Source organism: Barbus barbus (genome assembly GCF_936440315.1).
Source record: "Barbus barbus genome assembly, chromosome: 16".
NCBI lineage: Eukaryota > Metazoa > Chordata > Actinopteri > Cypriniformes > Cyprinidae > Barbus > Barbus barbus.
In genome coordinates, this window is record NC_136744.1 from 20,018,155 (window position 1) to 20,041,384 (window position 23,230).

Here is a 23,230-nt window from a genome sequence, read left to right on the forward strand (position 1 = left end):
CTAGGACTCCAAAAGACTGTGCCATCGACACACCTGTTGTCCCTTCGATTCCTTCATCTGTGTCCAGTGCGTCAGCTCCTCCTCCCCAGAGCTGTTCAGCCCCAGGGAGATCCAGCCAATCATCTCCTTCCGTTTCATGCTGCGCTTGTTGTAGACCGACAGGATGAGCGTGACGTCGGAGAGCTGGAACAGAGCTACTTGGAACACAAAGGTCTCCTTGTAGGTGGGGTTGGGTTGGCCTCTGCAAATGGACGTCTTGCACTTGGACATCTCTTGACCCATTGAGTTCAGTAGAGTCAGCTTTACATACGTGTCTGAAACAGAGAACATTTAGGGTCAAATTAGTAAAGACTAAACTTGATTTGATCATGAGAAATTTGAAATTACTTAATTTGAATATTAAGTCTATTATTAAGAAAGAAAACATAATAATATATAATGCAATTATTTATTTTTACCCGACTGGGATTTTTTTTTAATTTTTTTATGGTAAATCTCACAGAGTTTTGTTAGATTTATTCTTAAAAACAAGAAAAAAGCTATTAGTGACCAGATAAAGAAACATAGTTATAAAAAATAAATATATCTCGTTTAAGGCTGTTTAGACATGTTGTTTTTACTGCAAAACTACACACATAGACGAAAATACACATTTGAAAAATGGAAAATCAAAAATACAGTATAATAAATAATAAAAAGAAAAAAATAATAACAGTTTTCAGATGGGAGAAATAAATTACAAAAAGATAATACTATTACAAAAATTGTAGGTTCGGAAGTTGGGACGTTAAATTAAGTAACAGGATATAGCTTTGTGGTACAGTTCCTCTGCCAGCATGGAGGTTTTCAACACTACGTTTCCAGCATGGCAACGCTTCAATCTTTGGATTTATCTGAAAAGCAATTGATTATTCCATTCATTAATACAGGATGAAATTTATTAGCTGAAAATGGGCCATTCAGTTTCTTTTTTGCATTAACGCTTGGCACGAATCAATGCTCACTGATTAATAATTGAGTCCCGCATCACTCCTCTGTCTTCTCCTTTCAGAACCTTTTGAACTGTGACTCTACAGATGCATTCAGAGCAGACTCTGCGGTAGCTCCAGGCCATTCACCGGGTTTAATTCAAAGTGCAGTTGAACTCCTCTGAGCATGCTTTCTGCTACCCTGCCTGAATACACTACAATACAACAGACGTTGGTATTCTCTGTGTCTTTGTGTCATGGTGACGCTTCTGTTCCACAAGTCATCGAGTGCAGGCTTCCTGTGGAGTTATCCTGCTGCGTTTTCAAGAAAACGTTTCACTCTCTATTTTTCCAACTAATAGAAGAGCCGAGCTAAAGAAGCGCTGATTTCAGAGATGGGAACACAGACTCATACCTGACACTGAGGAAATCATCTCCAGCTCCTCAAGCTGAATGTGAAAGGATTCATTAACGGTTGAGAGGGTTGATTAGACTCTGTGATGCAGTTATTCAGAAATCTGAACACTTCCATCACAGCCATAGAAATCAACTTCTAGTAGTCTACACTATGTCCCATTGCCTAAAATCCTGGTCATCTGAATTGCTAAAGTTATTTATAGACAATTACTTTCATATTTCTGCACTAGGATTACATATATCTACTGTATATTTAGCAGTTTTTGTATCCTAAATATGACGATACCCTTGCAATGCATCTATTACCCAAAATATAAAAGCTATTATATATTTTAAAATATGATTATATATATTTTAAAGCCATTATATGTATTGTATGTAAATTCATGTAAAAAGCGTATAAAACTTATACCATGTTAAAGACTAATTTATATTTATTAAAAATCATATTAATGAAGCAAGATAAAAAGATCACAATTTACATAATTGTCATCACGGAAATAAAGCCAAAACAAAATATTAAATAAATATCACATTATTATCATTTGATTATTATTAAAATAATAAATATAATAATAAAGATTTATTAAATTTATTAACAACAATAATATTAATAATAAATGAAATAGAAAAAGTTTGAAATATATTGAATTAATGTCTTAAGTACGGTGACGGGGAGGGGACGTCTTCGGTTCACTTAGTTTTGTCAAGGCCACGAGATATTAATTCGTGGCCATGAGTTTAATGCATAAACAAACCTACGTGACCATAGCAAGCTGGGATTATCAGAGATGGATAAAACATTTTTATTAACATTAAACATTTCATTTAATATTAGTATATTATTATTATTGTTATTAGGTTATATTAACTTTTTAGGGCTATATTTTTATATTTATTTCAGATAAATATAATATTTTATTATTTCCCCTTTCAATTCGTGTATCGCTTTACCTAATTAACGTTCTGTATAATTATGCTATGTGCTACCATATATTTTGCAAATACTGTAAACGCCTGACAATTATGCCAATACTTTATGATTGTAGGTTATTTATGCCCGTGCGTGATGATAAATGAGCGTGCTGTGTTTTACAAATGAAACTACGTGAATGATTCCTTTCTCAACGAAACACTTGCAGTAAGCTATAATATTAATCATTATTAATTTGCAGAAAAAAAAAAAAATATATGTTAAATTCAACCTTTAAACTGCATTTCAAATAGGCTATAAATTCCAGTCAGCATAATGAAAGCTTTATTGGCATGTCGAGCTTTTACAGTAGGCTTATTTACAAAACTAGTCAGAACGTTATGTAAAGAGATCGAAATGAAGGGAAAAATCGATTATAAAAATAAAATAATAGGCTAATAATAATAATGATGATGATGATAATAATAGCTAATAATAGTATACAAATATTATGAAAAAAGACGATCAGTTAATGGACACACACAGCTAGCGAGACTGTGGGATGGATAACATTTTTTCTTGTAGGTCTATTTCCGTTTTGCCCTTTTTTGGTCATGTTTCCTGTTCCCTGATTAGATTATCCTGTTCCATCTGTGTTTATTAATGATCTCATTAGTTCCCTTTGTTTGGTTCAGGTTTATAAGTTCTCAGTTCTCCCTCAGTCTTTGTCCGATCTCAGTTACGTTTAGAGTGTGTTTTATCCAATATCCTGAGTTTATTATTAAATGTTACTTCTTACGAAATATCCTGATGTCTCCAGCATCTTCCTGCCTGACACACCGTTACACTCGAGGCCACAACATAAGGATGTCGTTACCTCGACAAAATGATCTTGTGGCCACGACATAATATCATGTTCCCACGAGTTAATATGATGTTCCCACAAATTAATATCTCGTGGCCATGACGAAACTAAGTGAACCGAAGACGTCCCCTCCCGGTCACCGTACTAAAGTTAGCAGTGAGAGCCACAAAAATATATTTTGTTAAAAAAATCCCAAATATTCCACAGTCTCCAAAAACAGAAGAACCACTCACATGGCAACAAGTCTAAAAAGATTTCTACATCTTTCTGGCAACTACCAGTCACATGACAGGAAAGATTCAAATAATCCAAGCTATTAAATGTATTTGAAAAAATCCAAACATTAAAGAAAGACATGGTTAGGGGACGCATGCAAACATCACTATAGAGGACAGAAAATAACAGCATACCATCCAACATAACGTCTACAGTAACAGCGTTTTAACCTTCTCCATGGATGAATGGATAACATACAGGTGCATCTCAAAAAATTAGAATATCAAAAAGTGAAACTTTCAAATTTTCTAGATTCATTACATGTAAAGTAAAATATTTCAAAAGAAATATATACAGCTCATGAAAGTAAAAAATCCAGTATCTCAAAATATTAGAATATTTACATTTGAGTTTCAATTAATGACCATCCCTACAGTATAAATTCCGGATATCTCTTGTTCTTTGAAACCACAATAATGGAGAAGATTGCTGACTTGGCAGTGTTCCAGAAGACGAACATTGACGTCCTCCACAAAGAGGGTAAGTGACAGGGGGTCATTACTGAAAGGTGTGGCGGTTCACAGAGTGCTGTATCAAAGCATATTAAATGCAAAGTTGACTGGAAGGACGAAATTGGGTAGGAAAAGGTGCACAAGCAACAGGGAGGATCACAAGCTTGAGAATACTGTCAAGCAAAGCTGATTTAAACACTTGGGAGAGCTTCACAAGGAGTGGAATGAAGCTGGAGTCAGTGCATCAAGAGTCACCACACCACACCACACTTCTTCAGGAAAAGGGCTACCAAGCCACTTCTGAAACAGAAACAAATGTCAGAAGCATCTTACCTGGGCTAAAGAGAAAAAGAACTGGACTGTTGCTCAGTGGTCCAAAGTCCTCTTTTCAGATAAAAGTAAATTTTGCATTTCATTTGGAAATCAAGGTCTGGAGTCTGGAGGAAGACTGTAGAGGATCAGAATCAAAGCTGCTTGAAGTCCAGTGTGAAGTTTCTGAAGTCAGTGATGATTTGGGGTGCTGTGACGTCTGCTGGTGTTGGTCCATTGTTTTATCAAGTCCAAAGTCAATGCAGCCGTCTACCAGGAGATTTTGGAGCACTTCATGCTTCCATCTGCTGACAAGCTTTATGGAGGTGCTGATTTCCTTTTCCAGCAGGACTTTAGCACCTGCCCACAGTGCCAAAACCACTTTCAAGTGACCATGATATTACTGTGCTTGATTGGCCAGCTAACACGCCTGACCTGAATCCCATATGGAATCTATGGGATATTTTCAAGAGAAAGATGAGAAACAGTCGATCCAACAATCCAGACGAGCTGAAGGCTCAATAGTGTCTCAGCAGTGCCACAGGCTGATCGCTTCCATGCCACACCTCACTGATGCTGGATTTTGTGCTAAAGGAGCCCCGACCAAGTATTGAGTGCAGAAATGAACATGCTTTAAAAGAACTTTTCTGTTTTGCAAATCCTTTTTTTTTTTTTATTGATCTTAGGAAATATTCTAACACTTTGAGATACTGGATTTTTGACTTTCATGAGCTGTAAGGTCTAATCATCAAAATTAAAACAAAAAACTTTTGAAATGTTTTACTTTACATGTAATGAATCTAGAAAATATGAAAGTTTAAATTTTTCAAATAAGTTACCAAAAAAAAAACTTTTTCACAATATTAAAATTTTTTGAGATGCACCTGTATTTCAAATGTTTTCTGAATCTTCCTTCTATATTGAGTTTTACACTAATTCAAACCTTTTACACTGCTCAAACCTTCAGCATCCATGTAGAAGTGTTCGCCAGTCTAACACCAAGGATCGATAATGAAGAGAGGAAGCGTGAAAACAGAAAGATGGATGAACAGCGTCCGATGCTGATAAAGGTAGCCACAGAAAACTCACCTCGGATTATGTACACCTGCCCACCTATCAAGTGCTTTAGACAACAGAACAAACCGTCTGACAACAGGAGAGGAGTGACAGCAAGAGCAGAGGGGATGGGCAGACATCAGGGAGAAAGAGAGAGAATATCAACAACAGCAGGAAAAAAAAAGAGCAGGTCAAAAGGTCTGAAGGTCCAATGGCATCACATTAGGTCAGATGTAACGTGTTCATAAAGCACATTGCATCACTTCAGGTTAAGGGCCAATGCATAAGGGAAATATGCAGCCTTCATTACATTTCATAACGCTATCTGCAACTATAGCATGAATGTTGTTTCATGACATGATGGTATTTATGAGCAGTTATGAGTGCTTTCTGAAGGCTCTTATATTGTGCTCTTTGACTGAAGTGTGACGGAAGCTTTGGGAAGGTTAGGAGGTCATTTAAGGCAGCGTTTATCAGAAGGATGATGGGTAATTTTGGAGAGAGAAAGAAAGAGGGAGCACCTTTGGGGTCATAGGTGAGAGGTGACTATTTGATCCTGCAAACCTTATATAAGATGATACAGGAAATGCAAGACTGATCTGATGGTGGAATGGCTATCGAAAGCAATCATGTTAAACAACTTTTGGACTCACTGGGAGGTTTATTTGCTGCCAGGTTTTTAAAGTGGCTTCCTTTGATGACCTCCACAGAGAGACGTCCTGTAGTGGCATTGTACACAAGCCCCAGCAGGATCTCCGGAGCCGACCCCTGACCAGCAGATGGGAACGACGAGGCTGTCTCACTGCACGATACATCTGACACGCTTGCCTGAGAGTCACTGCCCTGGGACACACACATAATCTTTGGTTAACTTTTCATTTTAGAAATACACACATATATACATATACATACATATATATATATATATATATATACACATACATACATACATATACATACATGCTATATCACACCATAGGACAAAGTCCAATTTTTATTTGTCAACTACCCATATGTATAAATATATACTGTATATACACACTTCAATATACAGTAATATTATGTGTGTGTGTGAGTGAGTGAGTGTGTATATATATATATATATATATATATATATATATATATATATATATATATATATATATATATATATATATATATATATATATATGGCAAAGCTCAATTTTCATTAGTCATTCCAGTTTTCAGTGTCACATGATCCATCAAAAAATCATTTTAATATGCTGATTTGGTGCTCAAGAGTAATTTCTTCTCCTTATCATAATAAAAATATTGTCAGTCAAACAGTTGCCCTGATTATTATTTGAAACTATGATACTTGAAACTGATTTTTTCAGAACTATTTAATTACTGAAAAGTAATAAAAACAGCATTTATTTGAAATATAAATCATTTATAACATTTGTTTTTAGTGTCACTTTTGATCATTTGAATGAATCATTAATGAATGCATTCTATCTTTAGATACACATACATATACATACATTAAATTTTTTATATCTTTTTTTGCATTATGCTGATAATTTCTCTTGAAAAAACATTTATTAAATCAGAAAGAAGCATTTTAGTAGTTCACAACTTTTGGACATCACATTTGATCACACTCACAGGTATGTTGCAGCAGGGGTCCAGTATGATGGGGACCGACATCTTGCCCTGCAGGTTGAGTTTGGTGAGGTAGAACACCTTCTCTCCGAGAGCCTTCTCCTTCTTCATCCTGCGGATGCTGTACAAGCGGAACCGGACGGCGTAGTTCCCGATCATCTCCGACTCGATATGGCTGAAGTGAAATGTTTCTGTGAAGACGGGGCAGGGGCCACGCTGGATGATGGTTTTGGCCCTCTGTTTTTTGGTGGGCAGCAGCACCAGATGCACCTGCCAGGAGATGTTACCCATGCGTTTGAGAGAAGGAATGTCCGTCAGTGCCGTTATCGTGACGGACAGACGCTGGTCAGATGAATCGTAGTCGAAGATGACGTCGAGAGTTCCATATTGAGCGAGAGGCTCAGGGTCGTAACCTTTGGGAAGCTGAGCCGCCGATCCACGTGCAGACAAATTCTGCAGAGATGATTGACAGAAAAAGGAAGAGATTTAGAGGGAGTAACAGTTACCATCTGAGACTCGAGGTAGTGCATGGTAAGTAGATTAATATGGTACCTGTGCAGGCGTTTACATTTTTATGAGCTCTTATATGACCACTTTAATACTAAAAAAAGACAGTTATGACAAATTACATGATGAATGAAGATATTTTCAATGACTGATGGCTAGGATTTTTATTGCTACCATTCATATATCAAAGTTAGACAGAGGATAAGGCTCAGTACGTTCAGTGCTGCATCACACTGCTGTAAACATCAATTATTACGGAGGTGTCTACAGCACATGCATATTAAATTATGAAGTCATTAGTGCATGATCCTTTGTTTGTGATGTCAAGGTAATGAAACCATTAAAATACTTCAGCTAATTACACGTGACAGTAATGCCCAAAAAACTGAGACATAAACTAAACTAAAAAAGACCAATCAAAATGAGCTTCTCACTATAAAACAGTTTGAAGGTTTTTAAATTACTGTCTTTTTAAATTGAGGGGGTTGAGGGAATTTTGAATATAGCTTACAAAAAAAAAAGAGTTTTATCTTTGATATTTCAGTTGCCAAATGAATTTAGCCCATATCACTGTGGCAGAGAACAGAGAATCACCATTTACATATCTAAATGATCTCAGTCCAAATACACTGATCATTTGAAAATCCTTTCACCATTACTTGCCCTCATATCTGTCAAAAAAAGAAGAAAAAAAGAATATATACACACACACATATATATATATATATAATTTTTTTTTTGAATGATAGTGTATATTGTTACAAAGGATTTTGATTTTGAATCAATGCTGTTCTTATCAAAAGAAAAAAAAATCAGCTTTGCCATGAGTAATAAATTGTATTTTAAAGTATATTGAAAAAAACAAACACACACACACACACACACACACTAGGCAACTATTGTGAAATACTATTGCAATTTAAAACAGGAAATAAATAAATATAAATTTGGCAAAGCTGAATTTTCAGTAGTCATTACTTCAGTTTTCGGTGTCACATGATCATCAAAAATCATTTTAATATGCTGATTTGGTGCTCAAAGGACATTTCTTCTTATTATCAATGTTCATAATAATATTATTATTTGAAACTATGATACATTTGAAATCATGATACATTTTTTTCAGGACTATTTGTGACCCTGGACCACAAAACTGTTATTACAAAACATATCTGGTAACGAGGAGCTTTCATCTTTGCAGTAAGTGATTTTTGTATATTCAGATTTCTCTGCTGAAACACACACCTCTGGGCTGAGCACAGCAGTGCTGTCACTGGGTACATCTTCTTCATAGCCCTTGTTAAGAAAACTCTCTGTTTCCTGTGCTCCGCTGACCTCACTTGGACATTTTCCATAGCTGTGTCTGGGGCTCTCGCTCCCATGGGAAAGGTCATATTTGGCATCGCCCAGGTCAGATGGTGTGCACGACATGCGTGGCGACCCATCCTCATCCTGATAAGGTGGAGGCTGCAGTTCATCCAATGGTGGAGTCCGTCTCATCCGCTGAATACAGTTTACTGATGTGGAGCAAAGTGAGAGAGATGCATTTAGTGCCATTTATCTCAATGCTTGCAAGCAATATGAAAAATCAAAAAAGTGTGATGTGAAATAGCATATATCATCTTTAATTTCTTAGAAAGTGCATTAATTGGAGTGAAAGTAACTGCACAAGGGCAGAGTGAAGCAGGATTGCGATCTCAGTAACTCAATATATTTCATTCTCACATGAGACTGAAGCTGCAGGCTTTGTGTTTTTAGGAGACCAGCACAGTATCTATTAGGCTTGTAGTTTATGATACAACTTGTTATATGGCATTCAAAGCTCTGTAACCCTAAGCTCATCTCAAGAAAAGGTCACAACCTGATTTTTCACACAGTGTAAGAATATCCCTTACACCTGCATCTTCATAAATCATTCAGTTGTCCTCCAAGAGCTACAAATCACTGTTCGTGTCTATGTGCATGATTCAATTAAACAAATCAGTGTGTTTCATCATTTCAAATGCAGAAAATTAAGAAAATTAGAGGATATGCTGATGCTGCTATAGCGGCTCTGTGAGACTCTGAAATTGAGATGAATGGCAAAATGTGGCCTGATTTACCTGCATTCACCCTACAAGTTAAACTGCTCTGTAAAGAGAATGAACCAAGTGGCTGTTGCCATAGTAACATGCTGCTGGTCAGGACAGGAAGATTTAGCGATCTCATAAATACAGCACATTCTCTCTCTCTCTCACACACACACACACACACCCTTCTGTTGGAGTGTGGCTGGGGTAACTGGTTCTGACTATTGGGAAGAGACATTGCTGATGCTGTGAATTTTCAAGTGGGGGATTAGTTATATACTTTCTCTAAACTCCCTCACTTCTTAGATATTAGTTCTCAGTAATAATATTTTTCATTATTTCTCATTTAATATATAAACTTTTGTTACTAATTGGATTATTAGGATAATAATTGAAAACTATAGTAATAATAATAATAATTATTATTATTATTAATAATAACAGTGGCTATTATATACTATATATATATATATATATATATATATATATATATATATAGAATAATAATGATAATAAAGCATTATTATTATTATTATTACTACATTTCCCAGTTTTTGTAATAAACATATTATTGTTATTATATTATTTGTAAACAACAACAACAACAACATCATCATCATCATATTCAAGTAAGGGATCTGCACTCGCTTAATCTTCTTAATCACTTTCAATTTATTTTAATATTGCAACAGAGCAAACAACAATCAGACGTTTCGGCAGCAAGCCTTCTTCAGTAAATCAAACGGCAGCAACAACAACAATTACTAACAACAAAAACAACTGATTTTGCAGCTTAACTTTTCTAATTATTATGCTTATAATACATTTTGTAATGGAAATGATTCAACTATTATTATTTTTAATAATATATTTCCTAGTTTCAAATTATGCTGATAATATAAAAATAAATTTGTAATAAAACTATTATTATTATTTGTAAACAACAACTATAATTATTACGAAATAATAAAGGTTATTAAGTTATAATTACTAACAACAAAAATAATAAAGTTTTTAGTTTAACATTTCAAATTATTAATTATGCTTTAATGACCAGTGTTGGGGAAAGTTACTTTTAAAAGTAATGTATTGCAATATTGTGTTACTCCCTAAAAAAGTAACTACAGTAATTACGTTACTTAGTTATGGTAGTTTATGGAAAGTAATGCGTTACATTACTTTTGCGTTACTTTTTAAATATGAGCAGGGCTCGATTGTTTGTTTTTAATATAAGAAGTTCTATTTATAGCAAATGTAAAAGCCCTTTCACACCAAAAAGTGTAATGAATAGACCTCAGGCTGAAGCAAGAATAAATTCACGTCTGTACAGTAGAACGCAGGAGAAGAAAGTTCAACACTCCTCAGCAATAAAAAAAACAATGAAGCACAATTGTTAGTTTATCTAAAGTCATTTATGCGTATTAGTAGGTTGAACTAGATCATCAAAAGGTCAGCAGCAAAGGCACTGGTTAATAAAATGGGATTAGATACATTTGTGTTGTTTAACATTTAATTATTGCAGGTTTGCGTCATATTCTATTGAGTTTGCATTTCACTGTTTTAATTCATTTTAATGAATACAAAATATTTTTTTTTGCGAGTGAGATCAATTAATGCACATTCACATTTATTCTACAACTGCAGTCACATCACGTTCACACAGCGCACACAACGCCTCTGTACTTCCAATTTCTCACAACATGGGGACAGGAGACTTGTCAATCAATAAATGGGAAAACAAAGTAACTGGCGTTACTTTTTTGAAAAAGTAACTCAGATATTTTCTTGTAAATTAAAAAGTAATGCGTTACTTTACTAGTTACTGATTACGTAACTCGCGTTACTTGTAATGCGTTACCCCCAACACTGTTAATGACTGCATGCACTTGAGCTGATTATGTAAATCCAAATCCTGATGCATGTTTTCCAGCATGATTTAAGAATAATTCAAAGATTTTGTGATTCAATGAAAGCAAGAACATCTGAAGTTCACATGATCAATGTCACAAATTTACTTATGACCTAGAAATAGAGCAGAATCAGAAATATTACTTCTTAATTTTACATCACAACATTTCTTTGTTTTAAACATTTCATAACCATCATAAGCATCAAGATATGACAGTACAAAAGAATCAAAATTAACTTTTAATGATGATGGAGGAAAGAAACATCACTATGATTAAGATGACGGAGGAGCACGTCCGCTCGCCTTCTGTGCCTCAATGCTGAATGACGTCTTTGATCATAAACACTGCAGCATTTTCAACCTCCGGCTATGAACAAGAGCAAGAGAAATGTCTGTCTGTGTGTATGAGAGAGTTGTGCCTGTATCTCAATGATATTTTGATCAACTCTCATGTCAGACATCTCTCATGTTTCAATTTGATCTGAATGTCAGAATATATGCCATAGCTATAAAATTCATTATCATCAGGACTTCACTGAGCGATTACTAACATGACAGTTATGGCTCAGTTAACTTGATTTTCAAGTTAACAAACACTCAGCTCACTTGTTATGTATGAGTGTATGAATGTCGGTATGTCTGCACAATATGATATTGTGTGTTTTTTTTATGTGTTTGCGAGCAGTCAAGCAATATGAGTGTGTATATGTAAATGTGTGTGTGTGTTAGCTCCTCATGTATTATACAGATGGCCTGATGTTACAGCCTCTCCTGCCTCCAGGAAAACAGCTCACGAGAAAAGCATGCAGCTCTATCTGTCTCTCTGTGCAGTAGTTCACAGAAACAGAGAAGGAAATCAGAGAGACATATCCACCAGCTTCCTGCTTTTTTCTTTCTGACCGCCCTTCCCTTTGACACATTTTCATTCTTTCTCTTCATAGCCCTCTGTAATCTCTCTACTCTCTTTACTGGAGTATCTGCAATGATTCCAGCAGAAATTGCAGAAAAATTAAACATGCCATTGGAAGTACAAAAATCATCTTACAGCCCTGTATCTGGTGGGTACGAAAGCAGAGACCATCATCTTCTTACGGAAAAGGAGATTATCATGCTATTCTCTGTTTTGGATGAAGCAGAACAGAGCCAAGAACTGTCTTACACCGTTTTCTCATCTTAATTTATACTGTAGTTGTGCGAGTTAAACTAGTGTGCGGTGGAAGAGAGTGTGTTTGTTTATAAGAAAGGAGAAAAAGTGTATTCTGGCTTCTTACACAAAAATGTGTAATTCATTTGATATCTCATGATCTAAACCCTTTGCTTTCTGTAAGAATCACTCCAGCCAGAGAAAGAGCAACCCACAGTAATTTTTATTGAAAACAGGTTTCCTTCAGATTTTTCTACAGTGTCTGTTGCTGACTGTTCTTAAAAAAAAAAAAAAGAGAGAAGCCAAAATTCCAGTGAAAAACAAACGTCCCCTTCCCCTAGCAGAAGATAAGTAGTTGAGCAGCGCCATCTATAGTGTAATAGAAAAGCATGGTTTTATTTGGGCTCCATTCTATTTCCAAATCAAACATATCATACACAAATCATACTTACACATCACACTACTGTTCAAAATGTTAGGGTCAGTGCGATTTTTTTTTTGTTGAAAGAAATCAATACTTTCATTCAGCAAGGGCACATTGCATTGATCAAAAGAGGCATTAAAAACATTTTTTTTTTTACTGTATTTTTTATCAAATAAATGCAGCCTTGGTGAGCAGAAGAAACGTCTTTCAAAAACATGAAAAGAATCTTAGACCCCAAATATTTAGGAACCCATTTTAGCACAAGGAGTTTCCTTTTTGACCATGGCATACATCATTTTGAATGAAAAGTAACCCCTCTAAAAAAAACAAAAAACAATCACTCTCCCCTTTCACAATGAGCATTACACTCCACTTTCATCCCACATAAATGTCTCATGAGCTGTCAGAAAGCAGCTTTTTGTGTGAGGTGTAAATTTACCATCATCTGCTGAGGCCTCGCTGCTGTAACCATCATATTCAGCCGCTAGGGGGCAGTATTTCTGCCGTGTGTCCCAGCCATAGCCCTTCTGGTGGCCTGAGTTAGTCCCCGCAGAACCACCCCGGAGACCCTGCGATCGAGACACAGCCTCCTGGTACTGGCCAATCACCTCATCATCACTGTCTGACGACGAGCAGTGATAGTCTGCATTCACATAGCTCTTATCTGAGACAAAGAAAACAATAAAAGAAAGGGGGACAATTTAAAAACATGAACAATGCGCCAAATGTTCTCCACCTTTTCTCAACAACCTATTTAAAGATTGTAGCACTAGTATGTCACCAAATGAAGGTAACAAAAGAAGAGAAAATGTGCAATAAAAATAATGACTCCATAAATATAGTTTTGTAATAAAGATGATAGAAAAGTGAAATAACTGTATAAAGATTTATATATAATATGTCATTTAAATTCCCAAACTAGGGGAATTCAATCAAAAAAACTCTTCATGTATATTATGTTACAGATAATGTATATCCTCATGCCTGTTTAGGATTTCTGTAACATTGCCATGCATACCACAATTTAACTCTAATCTTGTTTTAACTTTGATTTTTAACTCTAATCTTCAACACAAACACCAGAGGGCGATATAGTTTAACAATTAAAAACACTCTCACATAATAAACATTCAGGTAATACAGTCATATTATTTTAGCAAAAGTATAAATAAACATCTGTGGAAATTTGATGTTTTAGAGGCCAAGAATGGCAGTGACATGCATTAATAATTTATGCTAAAGAAGGAAAACCAAATACCCTGTATTTTTTACACCGAAAGAGGAATAAGAGACGGGGAGAAAAGCATGAAATAGAGATACATATTAGGTGTCAGCAACCGCAGAGAGTTCAAGTCTTCTCATATAGATAAAAGCGAGGGAAAGCGAAGCAGCAAAGGTCATTCCCACAAGATGAAGAGATCAGACAGACCCAGATCAGTTTGAAAGAGTCCAGGTAGACTTTAAAGAAAAGTTGGTGGCTCCCTTATTTAGACAGGCATCCAGTGAATTTCAGATAACTGAGGGAAAAGTCAGCTGCCTTTATCCTCTCACCTTCAGCAGGTCTCTCACTATTACTAGATTTCTTCTCCTCACAACCATCTGCTGGGCTTCTAGATGTTTTTAGTTTACTGGACTCAGTTCTTTCTTTAACACAGGATCCATTTTGTTGTTGTACCGAAGGTGAATCGTCACCATTTTGTGCTTTGAACTTTTCTTTTTGTGTGTCAGGAGTCTGTGAGAGGTCGCTTTCTGTAGAGAAAGTCTCAGTGAACAGCAGTGAACCAGTGTCGTTGCCTGTAGTCTGAGGCTCAGGGTCCTTCAATAGGCCACATGCAGCCTGGATCTGGATTTCAGTCCTACCCAGAAAAGGATCTCTTTCCTGGGCTTGCCGTGCTGCAGCCTCCTTCTCTTCCGCCTCTTTTTTACGAATCCTCTTCAGCTCCTCGGCCTGGACTTTGTGGATGATGGTGTTGACATGCTCAGCGAGTTCTCCGCTCACCGTGAATGTGACATCACTCAGTGCATAAGCCAGGTCATCAACCTTTTCTGACACCGATTCCAACACGGCAGACATGGAGGGGAGACTTTGCTGGAAGCTCTTAAAAAATGCCATGCTGCCATGGATGGCAGGTTTGATTGGTCAATTTATGATGAATATATGTCTGGACATTGGATCATGTAGAGTGCTCAAAATCTACAGTTAAAAATGACTTCAAATGGCAAAAACATGTTAAACAAAAATGATCTGAGCACCTAAAAGAAATGAAAAAGGAAACAAATCATCTTTAAATAACACTAATTTTTCATATTTATAAACTCATGATTCATAAAGCAGCTAAATTACAGGACATAAAGTCTCCAAGGAGGTGAGATATCCCAGCATGCTCTGACTCAAACAACTGCTTCACAGGTGAGGCAAGTCTGAGAGATCACATCTCACATCATCATGACAGTAATTTATGCTTTTTCAAAATCAGCCACAAACCACACACAGACTCAAAGCAGGAATGAGCCAGATTGCCTTTGAGCACAATCAGATGTGCGTATGTTACGATGTATAATTGTAATTATGTATAATGATTGTAGTTTATGCAGCTGTAATATATGCAGCAGATGGTTCAGGGAATCACAGACACCAGGTTCAGAGTTTTCGTCCAGCAAATTTACTCTACTAGATTCTTATAAATTTGGCAGCAAACATAAGTAGATGTTCCCCTGAGACAGAGGGCAAAGGAGTTCTGTTGATATTTTTTTAGACAGAGAATGCCACAAGGGAGCTCCTTTCTGGCAGGGTGTAAGGTTGAATATCATAATAGTGCTGAAGAGGGTGTCCTGCTTTTTGGCTTAATATGTAAATGACCTCACATCCACCTTGACTGTGACAGAGGAATCATGGCCAGCATCCCTGCAGGACCTCAGAGCAGAGACGTGAAAAACTGCCAGTCTGACGTTACCCTCGACTGCACAAACAGACATACAGCACAGCAAGATACTAAATGACTACAGATGACATTACAAACCACCACAGTCAGTGAACATTTACACTTTGAATCATATTACGCAATTAATAGTGAACAGTTACTATTATATATTTATCAATGTACCAATGCTGAGGATACTACTTTTGTCAAGATATGAGTTATTGATGTAGTTAAACCACGGTCAAAAAATATAAGTGTAAAAGTTAAATTATAAATAAATATACTAAAAAATATAATTTTGCTACACTGTAAGCTACTAAAACATAGCTAATTACTTATATATATATATATATATATATATATATATTCATTGCAGTTTATATTCACATTCAGCATTGTTTTGATCTGCTGTTCATGCAACCCTACCTAAACAAACATGCGTTTTTATATCACAACTTGCCAGTTAACGAAGAACCACTGCACTATTCTACAACTTTACAATTTCATGTTTAGTACACAACCATGTTTATTGTGCTTTGTCATAGGCTCACCGGGTCAAATAAGTGCAAACATACTTATCCAGTAAATGTCATTCTGATTATGCCACTGATTCTGATGCGGAGCAGAGTTATGTAAAGCGCTGTGTGTGGGCAGCTCAGTGATGCCAGGATCCAGAACCTGTCTTTAGGATGTGTGTGTGTGGGCATCAAGTGCCCCTGTCAACAGTATAAGTGAGTAGGTGTGATTGAGTGCTTTATGGTTTAAACAAAAGGTAGTTGTGTGTATAAATGTGCATGGTTCATTGAGTTTATTCAAGCCAGTTTTATTGTGTGAGTGTGCATGTGCATACATATTGACAATGTAGACATTTGAAGAGTGTGTTTGGATTTCTGCCCAGATTCTCTCTCAGGGGATGTTACATGATCCGTTCGTTCATTTTCAGACACACACACATTCGTCACACGTACCATTTATCTAATAATTGGCCAGTGGCATCTGTCCCCCCCGATCAACGTCCGGCACTAAAGATCACAAGCTGATTAGCTCAGTACGTCACCGTGCCTGACAGACAAACAGGAAGGAGTGTGTAGCATATCCCAGAATTCCACACCATCTAAGAAACATCTCAATCGCCTAAGTGGTGCTAATTAAGCTCTGTTAGTAATTCTCAGACTCTGATCTGGAGCTTAGCAGATAATTACCTCTCTGGAGACTGTCACGCAGTGTTTGGGAATTTGGACTCATGTTATCCTGGACCTCTCAGCTTCAAAAACACCACGATTTGATCTCAGTCATAACAGGATGTTATGAAGTTATTTTACTCTAAATTAAAGAAATAAATCCTGTTGTCTTTTATGAATGGCCACTACTGTTCTAAAAATACCAGCGTGAAGAGTTCAAAACACTGTTGCTCAATCCAGCTCAATGAAACGTTTACAGATGGGATAATCCATACTGTACATCCGGCATTTCTGTTTCTCTTCATAATTAATACTAAACCTCAACCAATTCACCAGGGAAAAAAAAATCAATACTCATTTTAGAACTAATAATATCTGCAGTTACAAAACAAAAACCTTCTTTTACGGTGACCCTAAAAGTACTTTGTACACTTCTAGATACATGGGTCACGTTAAAATTGTCTACATAAAACACTGAAACTAGCTGAAAACAAATTTTCAATTTCCCTCAAATTTACACAGGTGTCGTAACAGGTCAGGTTCAATATATACTACAGTTCAAAAGTTTGGGGGTGGTGGGAATGGGCATAACTTTCTTATGCTGAAAGTAAAAACAACAACAACAATATATTTGAAAGAGAAATATTTAACATTATAAATAGCATTATAAATATATTTCCTGTCACTTTTGATAAAAAAAATAAATAAAAATCATCTTCATTTTTTATTTACCGTCCACAAATGTTTGAACAGTAGTGTATATAATTCATTATATATTATAAATTATAAATATGGCTTAAGTGTCCAAGTACAGGGGTCACTGTACTGGATATTATTCACACATAATTGCAGAAAAACAGCGACAAACCTGCTGGCTCTGTGCTCTTTCTGTACTGGTCAAGGCTGGACAGTTGGTTGGCACTCTCAAGGGATAGTTTGTTATTGAGGTAAAGAAAGAGTACAATCACAAGAAAGATGAACACACCGATGCCAGACAGGAACCCCAGAGCCTCAGGAGACACTGTGGAGAGAAAGAGAGAGATTTATTTATTACTCCAATAAGGTACATTGAAAATAAGATTGAATGTCCCAGTCAATTGGGATTACTGTTTGACGATCAGCATTCAAATTCGGACTTCAAACCAAATTGGGTTTCCATTACTTTTTACTTTCCTTGAATGTCCAGTTCTGGAAATTCAAATGTTGAGATGTTTTGTGTGACAGTGAGAACATATTCACATTATTCAGTACTTTGTCTTTTAAAGCAGATTTCTGCTTGATCTAGGATCAGTGAATCAATCACAGATCAGTCTGAGCAGGACTTAAAAATAAAGAGAAAGGCTTTAGTTTAGACATTACTGAGGGAAAGAGACCAGCCATGCAAAAACAGAGCAAAGATGAAATGTTCACAGTAGGTGCAAAGGGTTTAACCTGATCACCTTCCTTCACTTATCAAAAACCACAGAGATGATAGAATGTAACTGCAAGACTATCTGCTAGTTCTGCTCTATGTGGCCATATATCTCAGAATGACAGAGAAATGACCCAGTTCCAGAAGGTTGGCTTCCCACTTAGGGAAGAAATTAACTTAGCAGCGATGATTTCTGCACTGAACTGAATCACAGCTTTCTGTGAGTGTGAACTTGACTCTAATGTTCCACACACACCCATTCTGCAAGAGTAAGTGTGAATTATTCACACAAATTATGCAATGCGATTCTGTCCCATCAGCCTCTCTGTCCCACAGGGTCTGACAGGAATATTAAAAGAGAAATCCTTCTATTTTAAATCACTTTAAATCACTCTATTACGGCTATCTAGAATATCACTCTGTGCTTTTTCCCCCTTGGAATTCAAACATAGATTATGTTATCTCTAGGGTGCTGGTTAAAAATTACAATGAACTTAAAATGTGTCACTGGTAGAAACCATACAAAATATTATTATGGCTGTGAAGTCAGGCGTAACTCCAATGGTTAAGACTAATAAATCATACTACAGATTTATTGATAAGAATGAATTTTGAAATGTTGCTAAAGGGCAATCAGGGTAAGATGAGGTCAAAAGTCATTATGCCAGGGTCACTGCTTTGCCGGAATTGACAGAATCCATAATGTTCCATTCCAGAGTGTGAAAAAATAAAAAGAATGTTCCATGGAATGATCTTTGTTACATAACAGCAGCTTTTAACCATGGCAACAGAGTTCCTGCTGTCACTGAACCTGTTTAGCCAGTTAACTGCGTAATCTAGCTAGCTGCTGCTGTTTTTAGCATTCAACTGGATGTCACAACACAGGACAAACAATGGCCAAATGTAAATAATGATGCTCTTTTGTCATGGTGGACACTCACTGTGAAGTACCATAATTAGCTAAGTTCTTAAGAAAACAGCAAACTTTGAAAAGAATACCTGTTAGGCTGGTGTCTGTTGTTTGTTTAGCCTAGTCATGTGCACAACACATTTGTGTGCATGCGACGGTAATGTAGTGGGCTGATGGAAAATTGAAATCTAATTTTCTTTGATGTTTGCCACAGTGCTTCCTGACATCTAAACAATTACCAACTGCGGTAAGACATCAACAGCATAAGAGAACAATAACAACAGGATAAATTATTATATACTGTAGCACTGGTATATGACTCACAGATTTACAACAGATACAAGACTCATAAACAACCTAAAATATACAATAACTGCTTTGCTAAAAGACACTTCATTAATTTCTATACCTGTTTCTGAATGTAGGCAATGAGTTAATACAGTCTCTGAGTGTTTGAGGTGATTCAAACACTTATAAAACAGCTCTCCCTCCATCTGCTATTTTTAGTAATGCTAATTGATTTACAGCCTGTGTGTTTCTTGATCAATGCAAAGAAAACATTTCCCTCATAGCCCACTTGCCTCCTCTTCCCCATTAGGTTTTCTCTTTCTGTTCTGTCATTTATTGTTATTTCGGGGTTTTCTTCTTTCATGTTCTATTTGAAATATCCCTAAATCACTGTAAGGTGCATTTAACCATCTTGCAGATGGAAAAAAAAAATCCATTAGTCACAAGCCTTCTGAAAGTCCTGCAGTCAGTTGCCAATTTAGTCAAAGAGGCCTGAGTCACAGACATCAGTAACAGGACAAACTAATCCACTGTACTCCGAGTTCTTCCTGTCAGTCTCCTCACACTTACAGAAGGGAGGTGACAGGAAAAACAGACAGCATTCGGTATGGCTCAGTACTCAAAGAAGGATCATTTACAGTAGGCTTTTCAAACCTGTACAGTTTTAAAGGAAGCGTAAAAAATAATGTCATTCTAAAACTGAATGACTTTTTTGCTATAGACAAAAAATGAGGAATTATTAAAGTTAAGCTGGATGCTGTTCCATGAAGTTACAATGAACAGAGACTTTTGAAAAATATGTACAACACCATAATTTTTTTTTTTTTTAGTTTTTAAAGATTTTTAGTCTTCAGTGTAACATGATCCTTCAGAAATCATTCTAATATGCTGATTTGGCATACATGTCTTTACTGTAAATTGTAACATAATACATTTTACTGATCAATTTAATACATCCTTGTTCAATTAGTTTTCTTTTAAAAACATTTTAATGTTTTAAAATTTATTTAAAAAAAACACCTTTACATGATAGTGCCAGTAATAGTTGTATTTTTGGGTGAACTATTCAAAACTATTTAAAATGTTCACATAACAGTAACAATATGATTTAATGCTGTTTTATTGGACCAATACAAATTGTGACTACATAAATCTACTGTAGCTAGTATCCTTGAAAATCAGAGGAAATTGCAAATCAATGGGGCTGAAAAAATTACAATTGGGCGAAAGAAAGAAAGAAAGAAAGAAAGCTTCTGATGTGTGTGAAACAGAGAAAACCCCTTGAGTCCATGTTAGAAGACTGCACACCTGTTGCACAATGCAGAACTGCATTTCAGATGTAAATCCAGGTCATCAGACAGAAAGTCACCTGAGCCAGGACAGAATCTGGGCCAGAGAAAAGTACAGCTGGACAGAACAGGTGCATCTGGCGTAAAGACACTGCTGAGCCATTCAAACCAAAGAAAGCAGGCCAAGGAGGAGAGAAACTCAAACCACACTACATCTTACCCTTAAAACACCCAAAACACAAATCCAGAGTGACCACATCTACCATAAATAAATCTACCTCAAATAAATCTGTTATACACAATGCATGCTTACACTTCTTTAATGTGACATGTCAGAGATAGTTTGTGTATAGCAATGATTCAAATAACCATCTTCACGCATCTTTTTATGGTAGATTATTATCATACTATTATAGCTAGAAATTGTCTTCTTAGATACTGTTGGCTGGTTCTGTTGTCATAGAAACAGGCAAAAGCATGTCAGGATGCTTAGCCACCTCTGAATTACAAAATACTACAGACACAAAAACACTCACAAAAAACATTGCACACCGTTGTAAACTTCCACATAACAACAGATCATAAGTGCTCTCGGAGGCCCACGCACACGCCCTCCGTCATAACACCCTCACACACACACACACACAAAAACATAGACAAGAGTACACTCATAGAGATATATTCTGCAGTGTAATCTGAAACACAACCATATATGTCTGCTAAATGATGCTGCAAACACACACACATAATGTCTAGTCATACTTGAATAGAGAGGGAGCAGGCAGCACCTCCATTACCAGATTTTATAGGCCTCATAAACAGCTCTGCTTTTGAAGGACATTAAAATATCATCAAGCAATGGGCCAGCAGGATTTAACATTAGTCTGTTTAAACTTAAAGTGTTTTCATTATAAAACAGCACTAGTGTGTACAGCACTCTTTTTCTTCTCTCATTCTCATTATGTCTCTCTCCTTCTTTTCCCTGTGAAGTTCATATTAAGCCACTAATAAAATGCAGCTAACTACAGTAGCCATAAAAAAGCAATTTGAGGTAATTGAATACTCTTTAAAAAAAAAAAAAAAAAAAAAACACACAGGATAATTGGATATAGCGATATACCATGCACAGTTTATGAAATTAAAGTAATATAAACAGATCAATATACCCTAAACACCACCAATAAAATTAGACAGCATCATTTGAAATGACAGCAAGATATAATTATGTGTAATACAATATATTATCTCATTTTGTAAAATGATTGTAATAAAAATTATACCGTATATCATGGCAAAACATAAAATAGGAATTCCAATAACATTTAAAAGAACTGATTCAACAAAATGAAAAAGAAAACAAAAAACAAAATTAGAGCAATTTTGTTATGCTATACTGCTGCTGGTTGGAACTTGTTACTGGAAAAGATACTCTAAAACAACTAAACTACTGTCTCACCACAAGTACAGTACATAAGCTTGTAGCATCTCAACTTTAGTGAGTCACTCCATAACACTCATCTCAGCTATAACCTGTCAGGAAACTAGCATTAGCCACAGCAGGAATGTCCTGTCAACAAACACCTATGACTTTGACTGACAGTGGACAGATGCTTCCTGAGGAGTCTACAAACTAACACAAAAACACTATACACACACAGGTGGTGAATAAATTGGCTTCTGAAAATATTCTTGGACAGCTCAACTGTGATACGATACAATTATGTTAATTAAAAAAAATTGATCTAAACATTCACGGTCAACACAGATGGGACCAAAAAAAAAAAATTCTAAATCGCTGGATGCTGGTGTGAAGAGTTATGTCTAAATAGGGTCATCAGTATTGATGGGTTCAGCTCTGAAGAGACCCAGTGCTCATCCGGTCCACCTGGACCATGAGACTTTATTACACTGGGACCACAGATCATCACTAATGATGTTAAATCTGCCAAGACTGAGCTCTCACTAAACAAGCCAACCAGCCGAGAACAAACAAGACAGCTGGACAAACCCCTGAGGAACTCAGAAACAGCAGCACTATCCAACAAAATGTTTAATGTCTCAGCCACCGAAAGCCTTCAGTACATCTAGTTTCTCTCGTGCACAAAAAAAATATTTCTCATACACATAGTTATTATATGCTTTAAACACATGCATTCACACACAGTTTGCAATAGGAAAATTAAAGAATCAAACCATGACAATCTTTCCAAAAGGATAATGGACAAAAAGTTAGGTTTGACAACATACAACAAAAAGGCTGATGGTAAACACTGAAATATGAAAGCTCATTATAAC

The 23,230-nt window shown here is 36.1% G+C and overlaps 1 protein-coding gene across 1 annotated transcript in view; it reads right to left on the reverse strand.

Moving 5' to 3' along the window:
• The window catches only part of LOC306882433 (synaptotagmin-14-like), a gene marked incomplete at its 3' end in the record, with an annotated part of 38,307 nt that continues 15,077 nt past the window's right edge, over positions 1–23,230 (reverse strand). Inside the window, exons 3-9 of the mRNA XM_079437045.1 lie at positions 17,906–18,058; positions 13,375–13,599; positions 8,635–8,906; positions 6,886–7,335; positions 5,910–6,099; positions 5,290–5,346; positions 1–314 (exon numbers count right to left, since the gene is read on the reverse strand). Coding sequence (XP_079293171.1) covers positions 1–314; positions 5,290–5,346; positions 5,910–6,099; positions 6,886–7,335; positions 8,635–8,906; positions 13,375–13,599; positions 17,906–18,058 — 1,661 coding nt within the window. The remainder of the gene's footprint in view (positions 315–5,289; positions 5,347–5,909; positions 6,100–6,885; positions 7,336–8,634; positions 8,907–13,374; positions 13,600–17,905; positions 18,059–23,230) is intronic.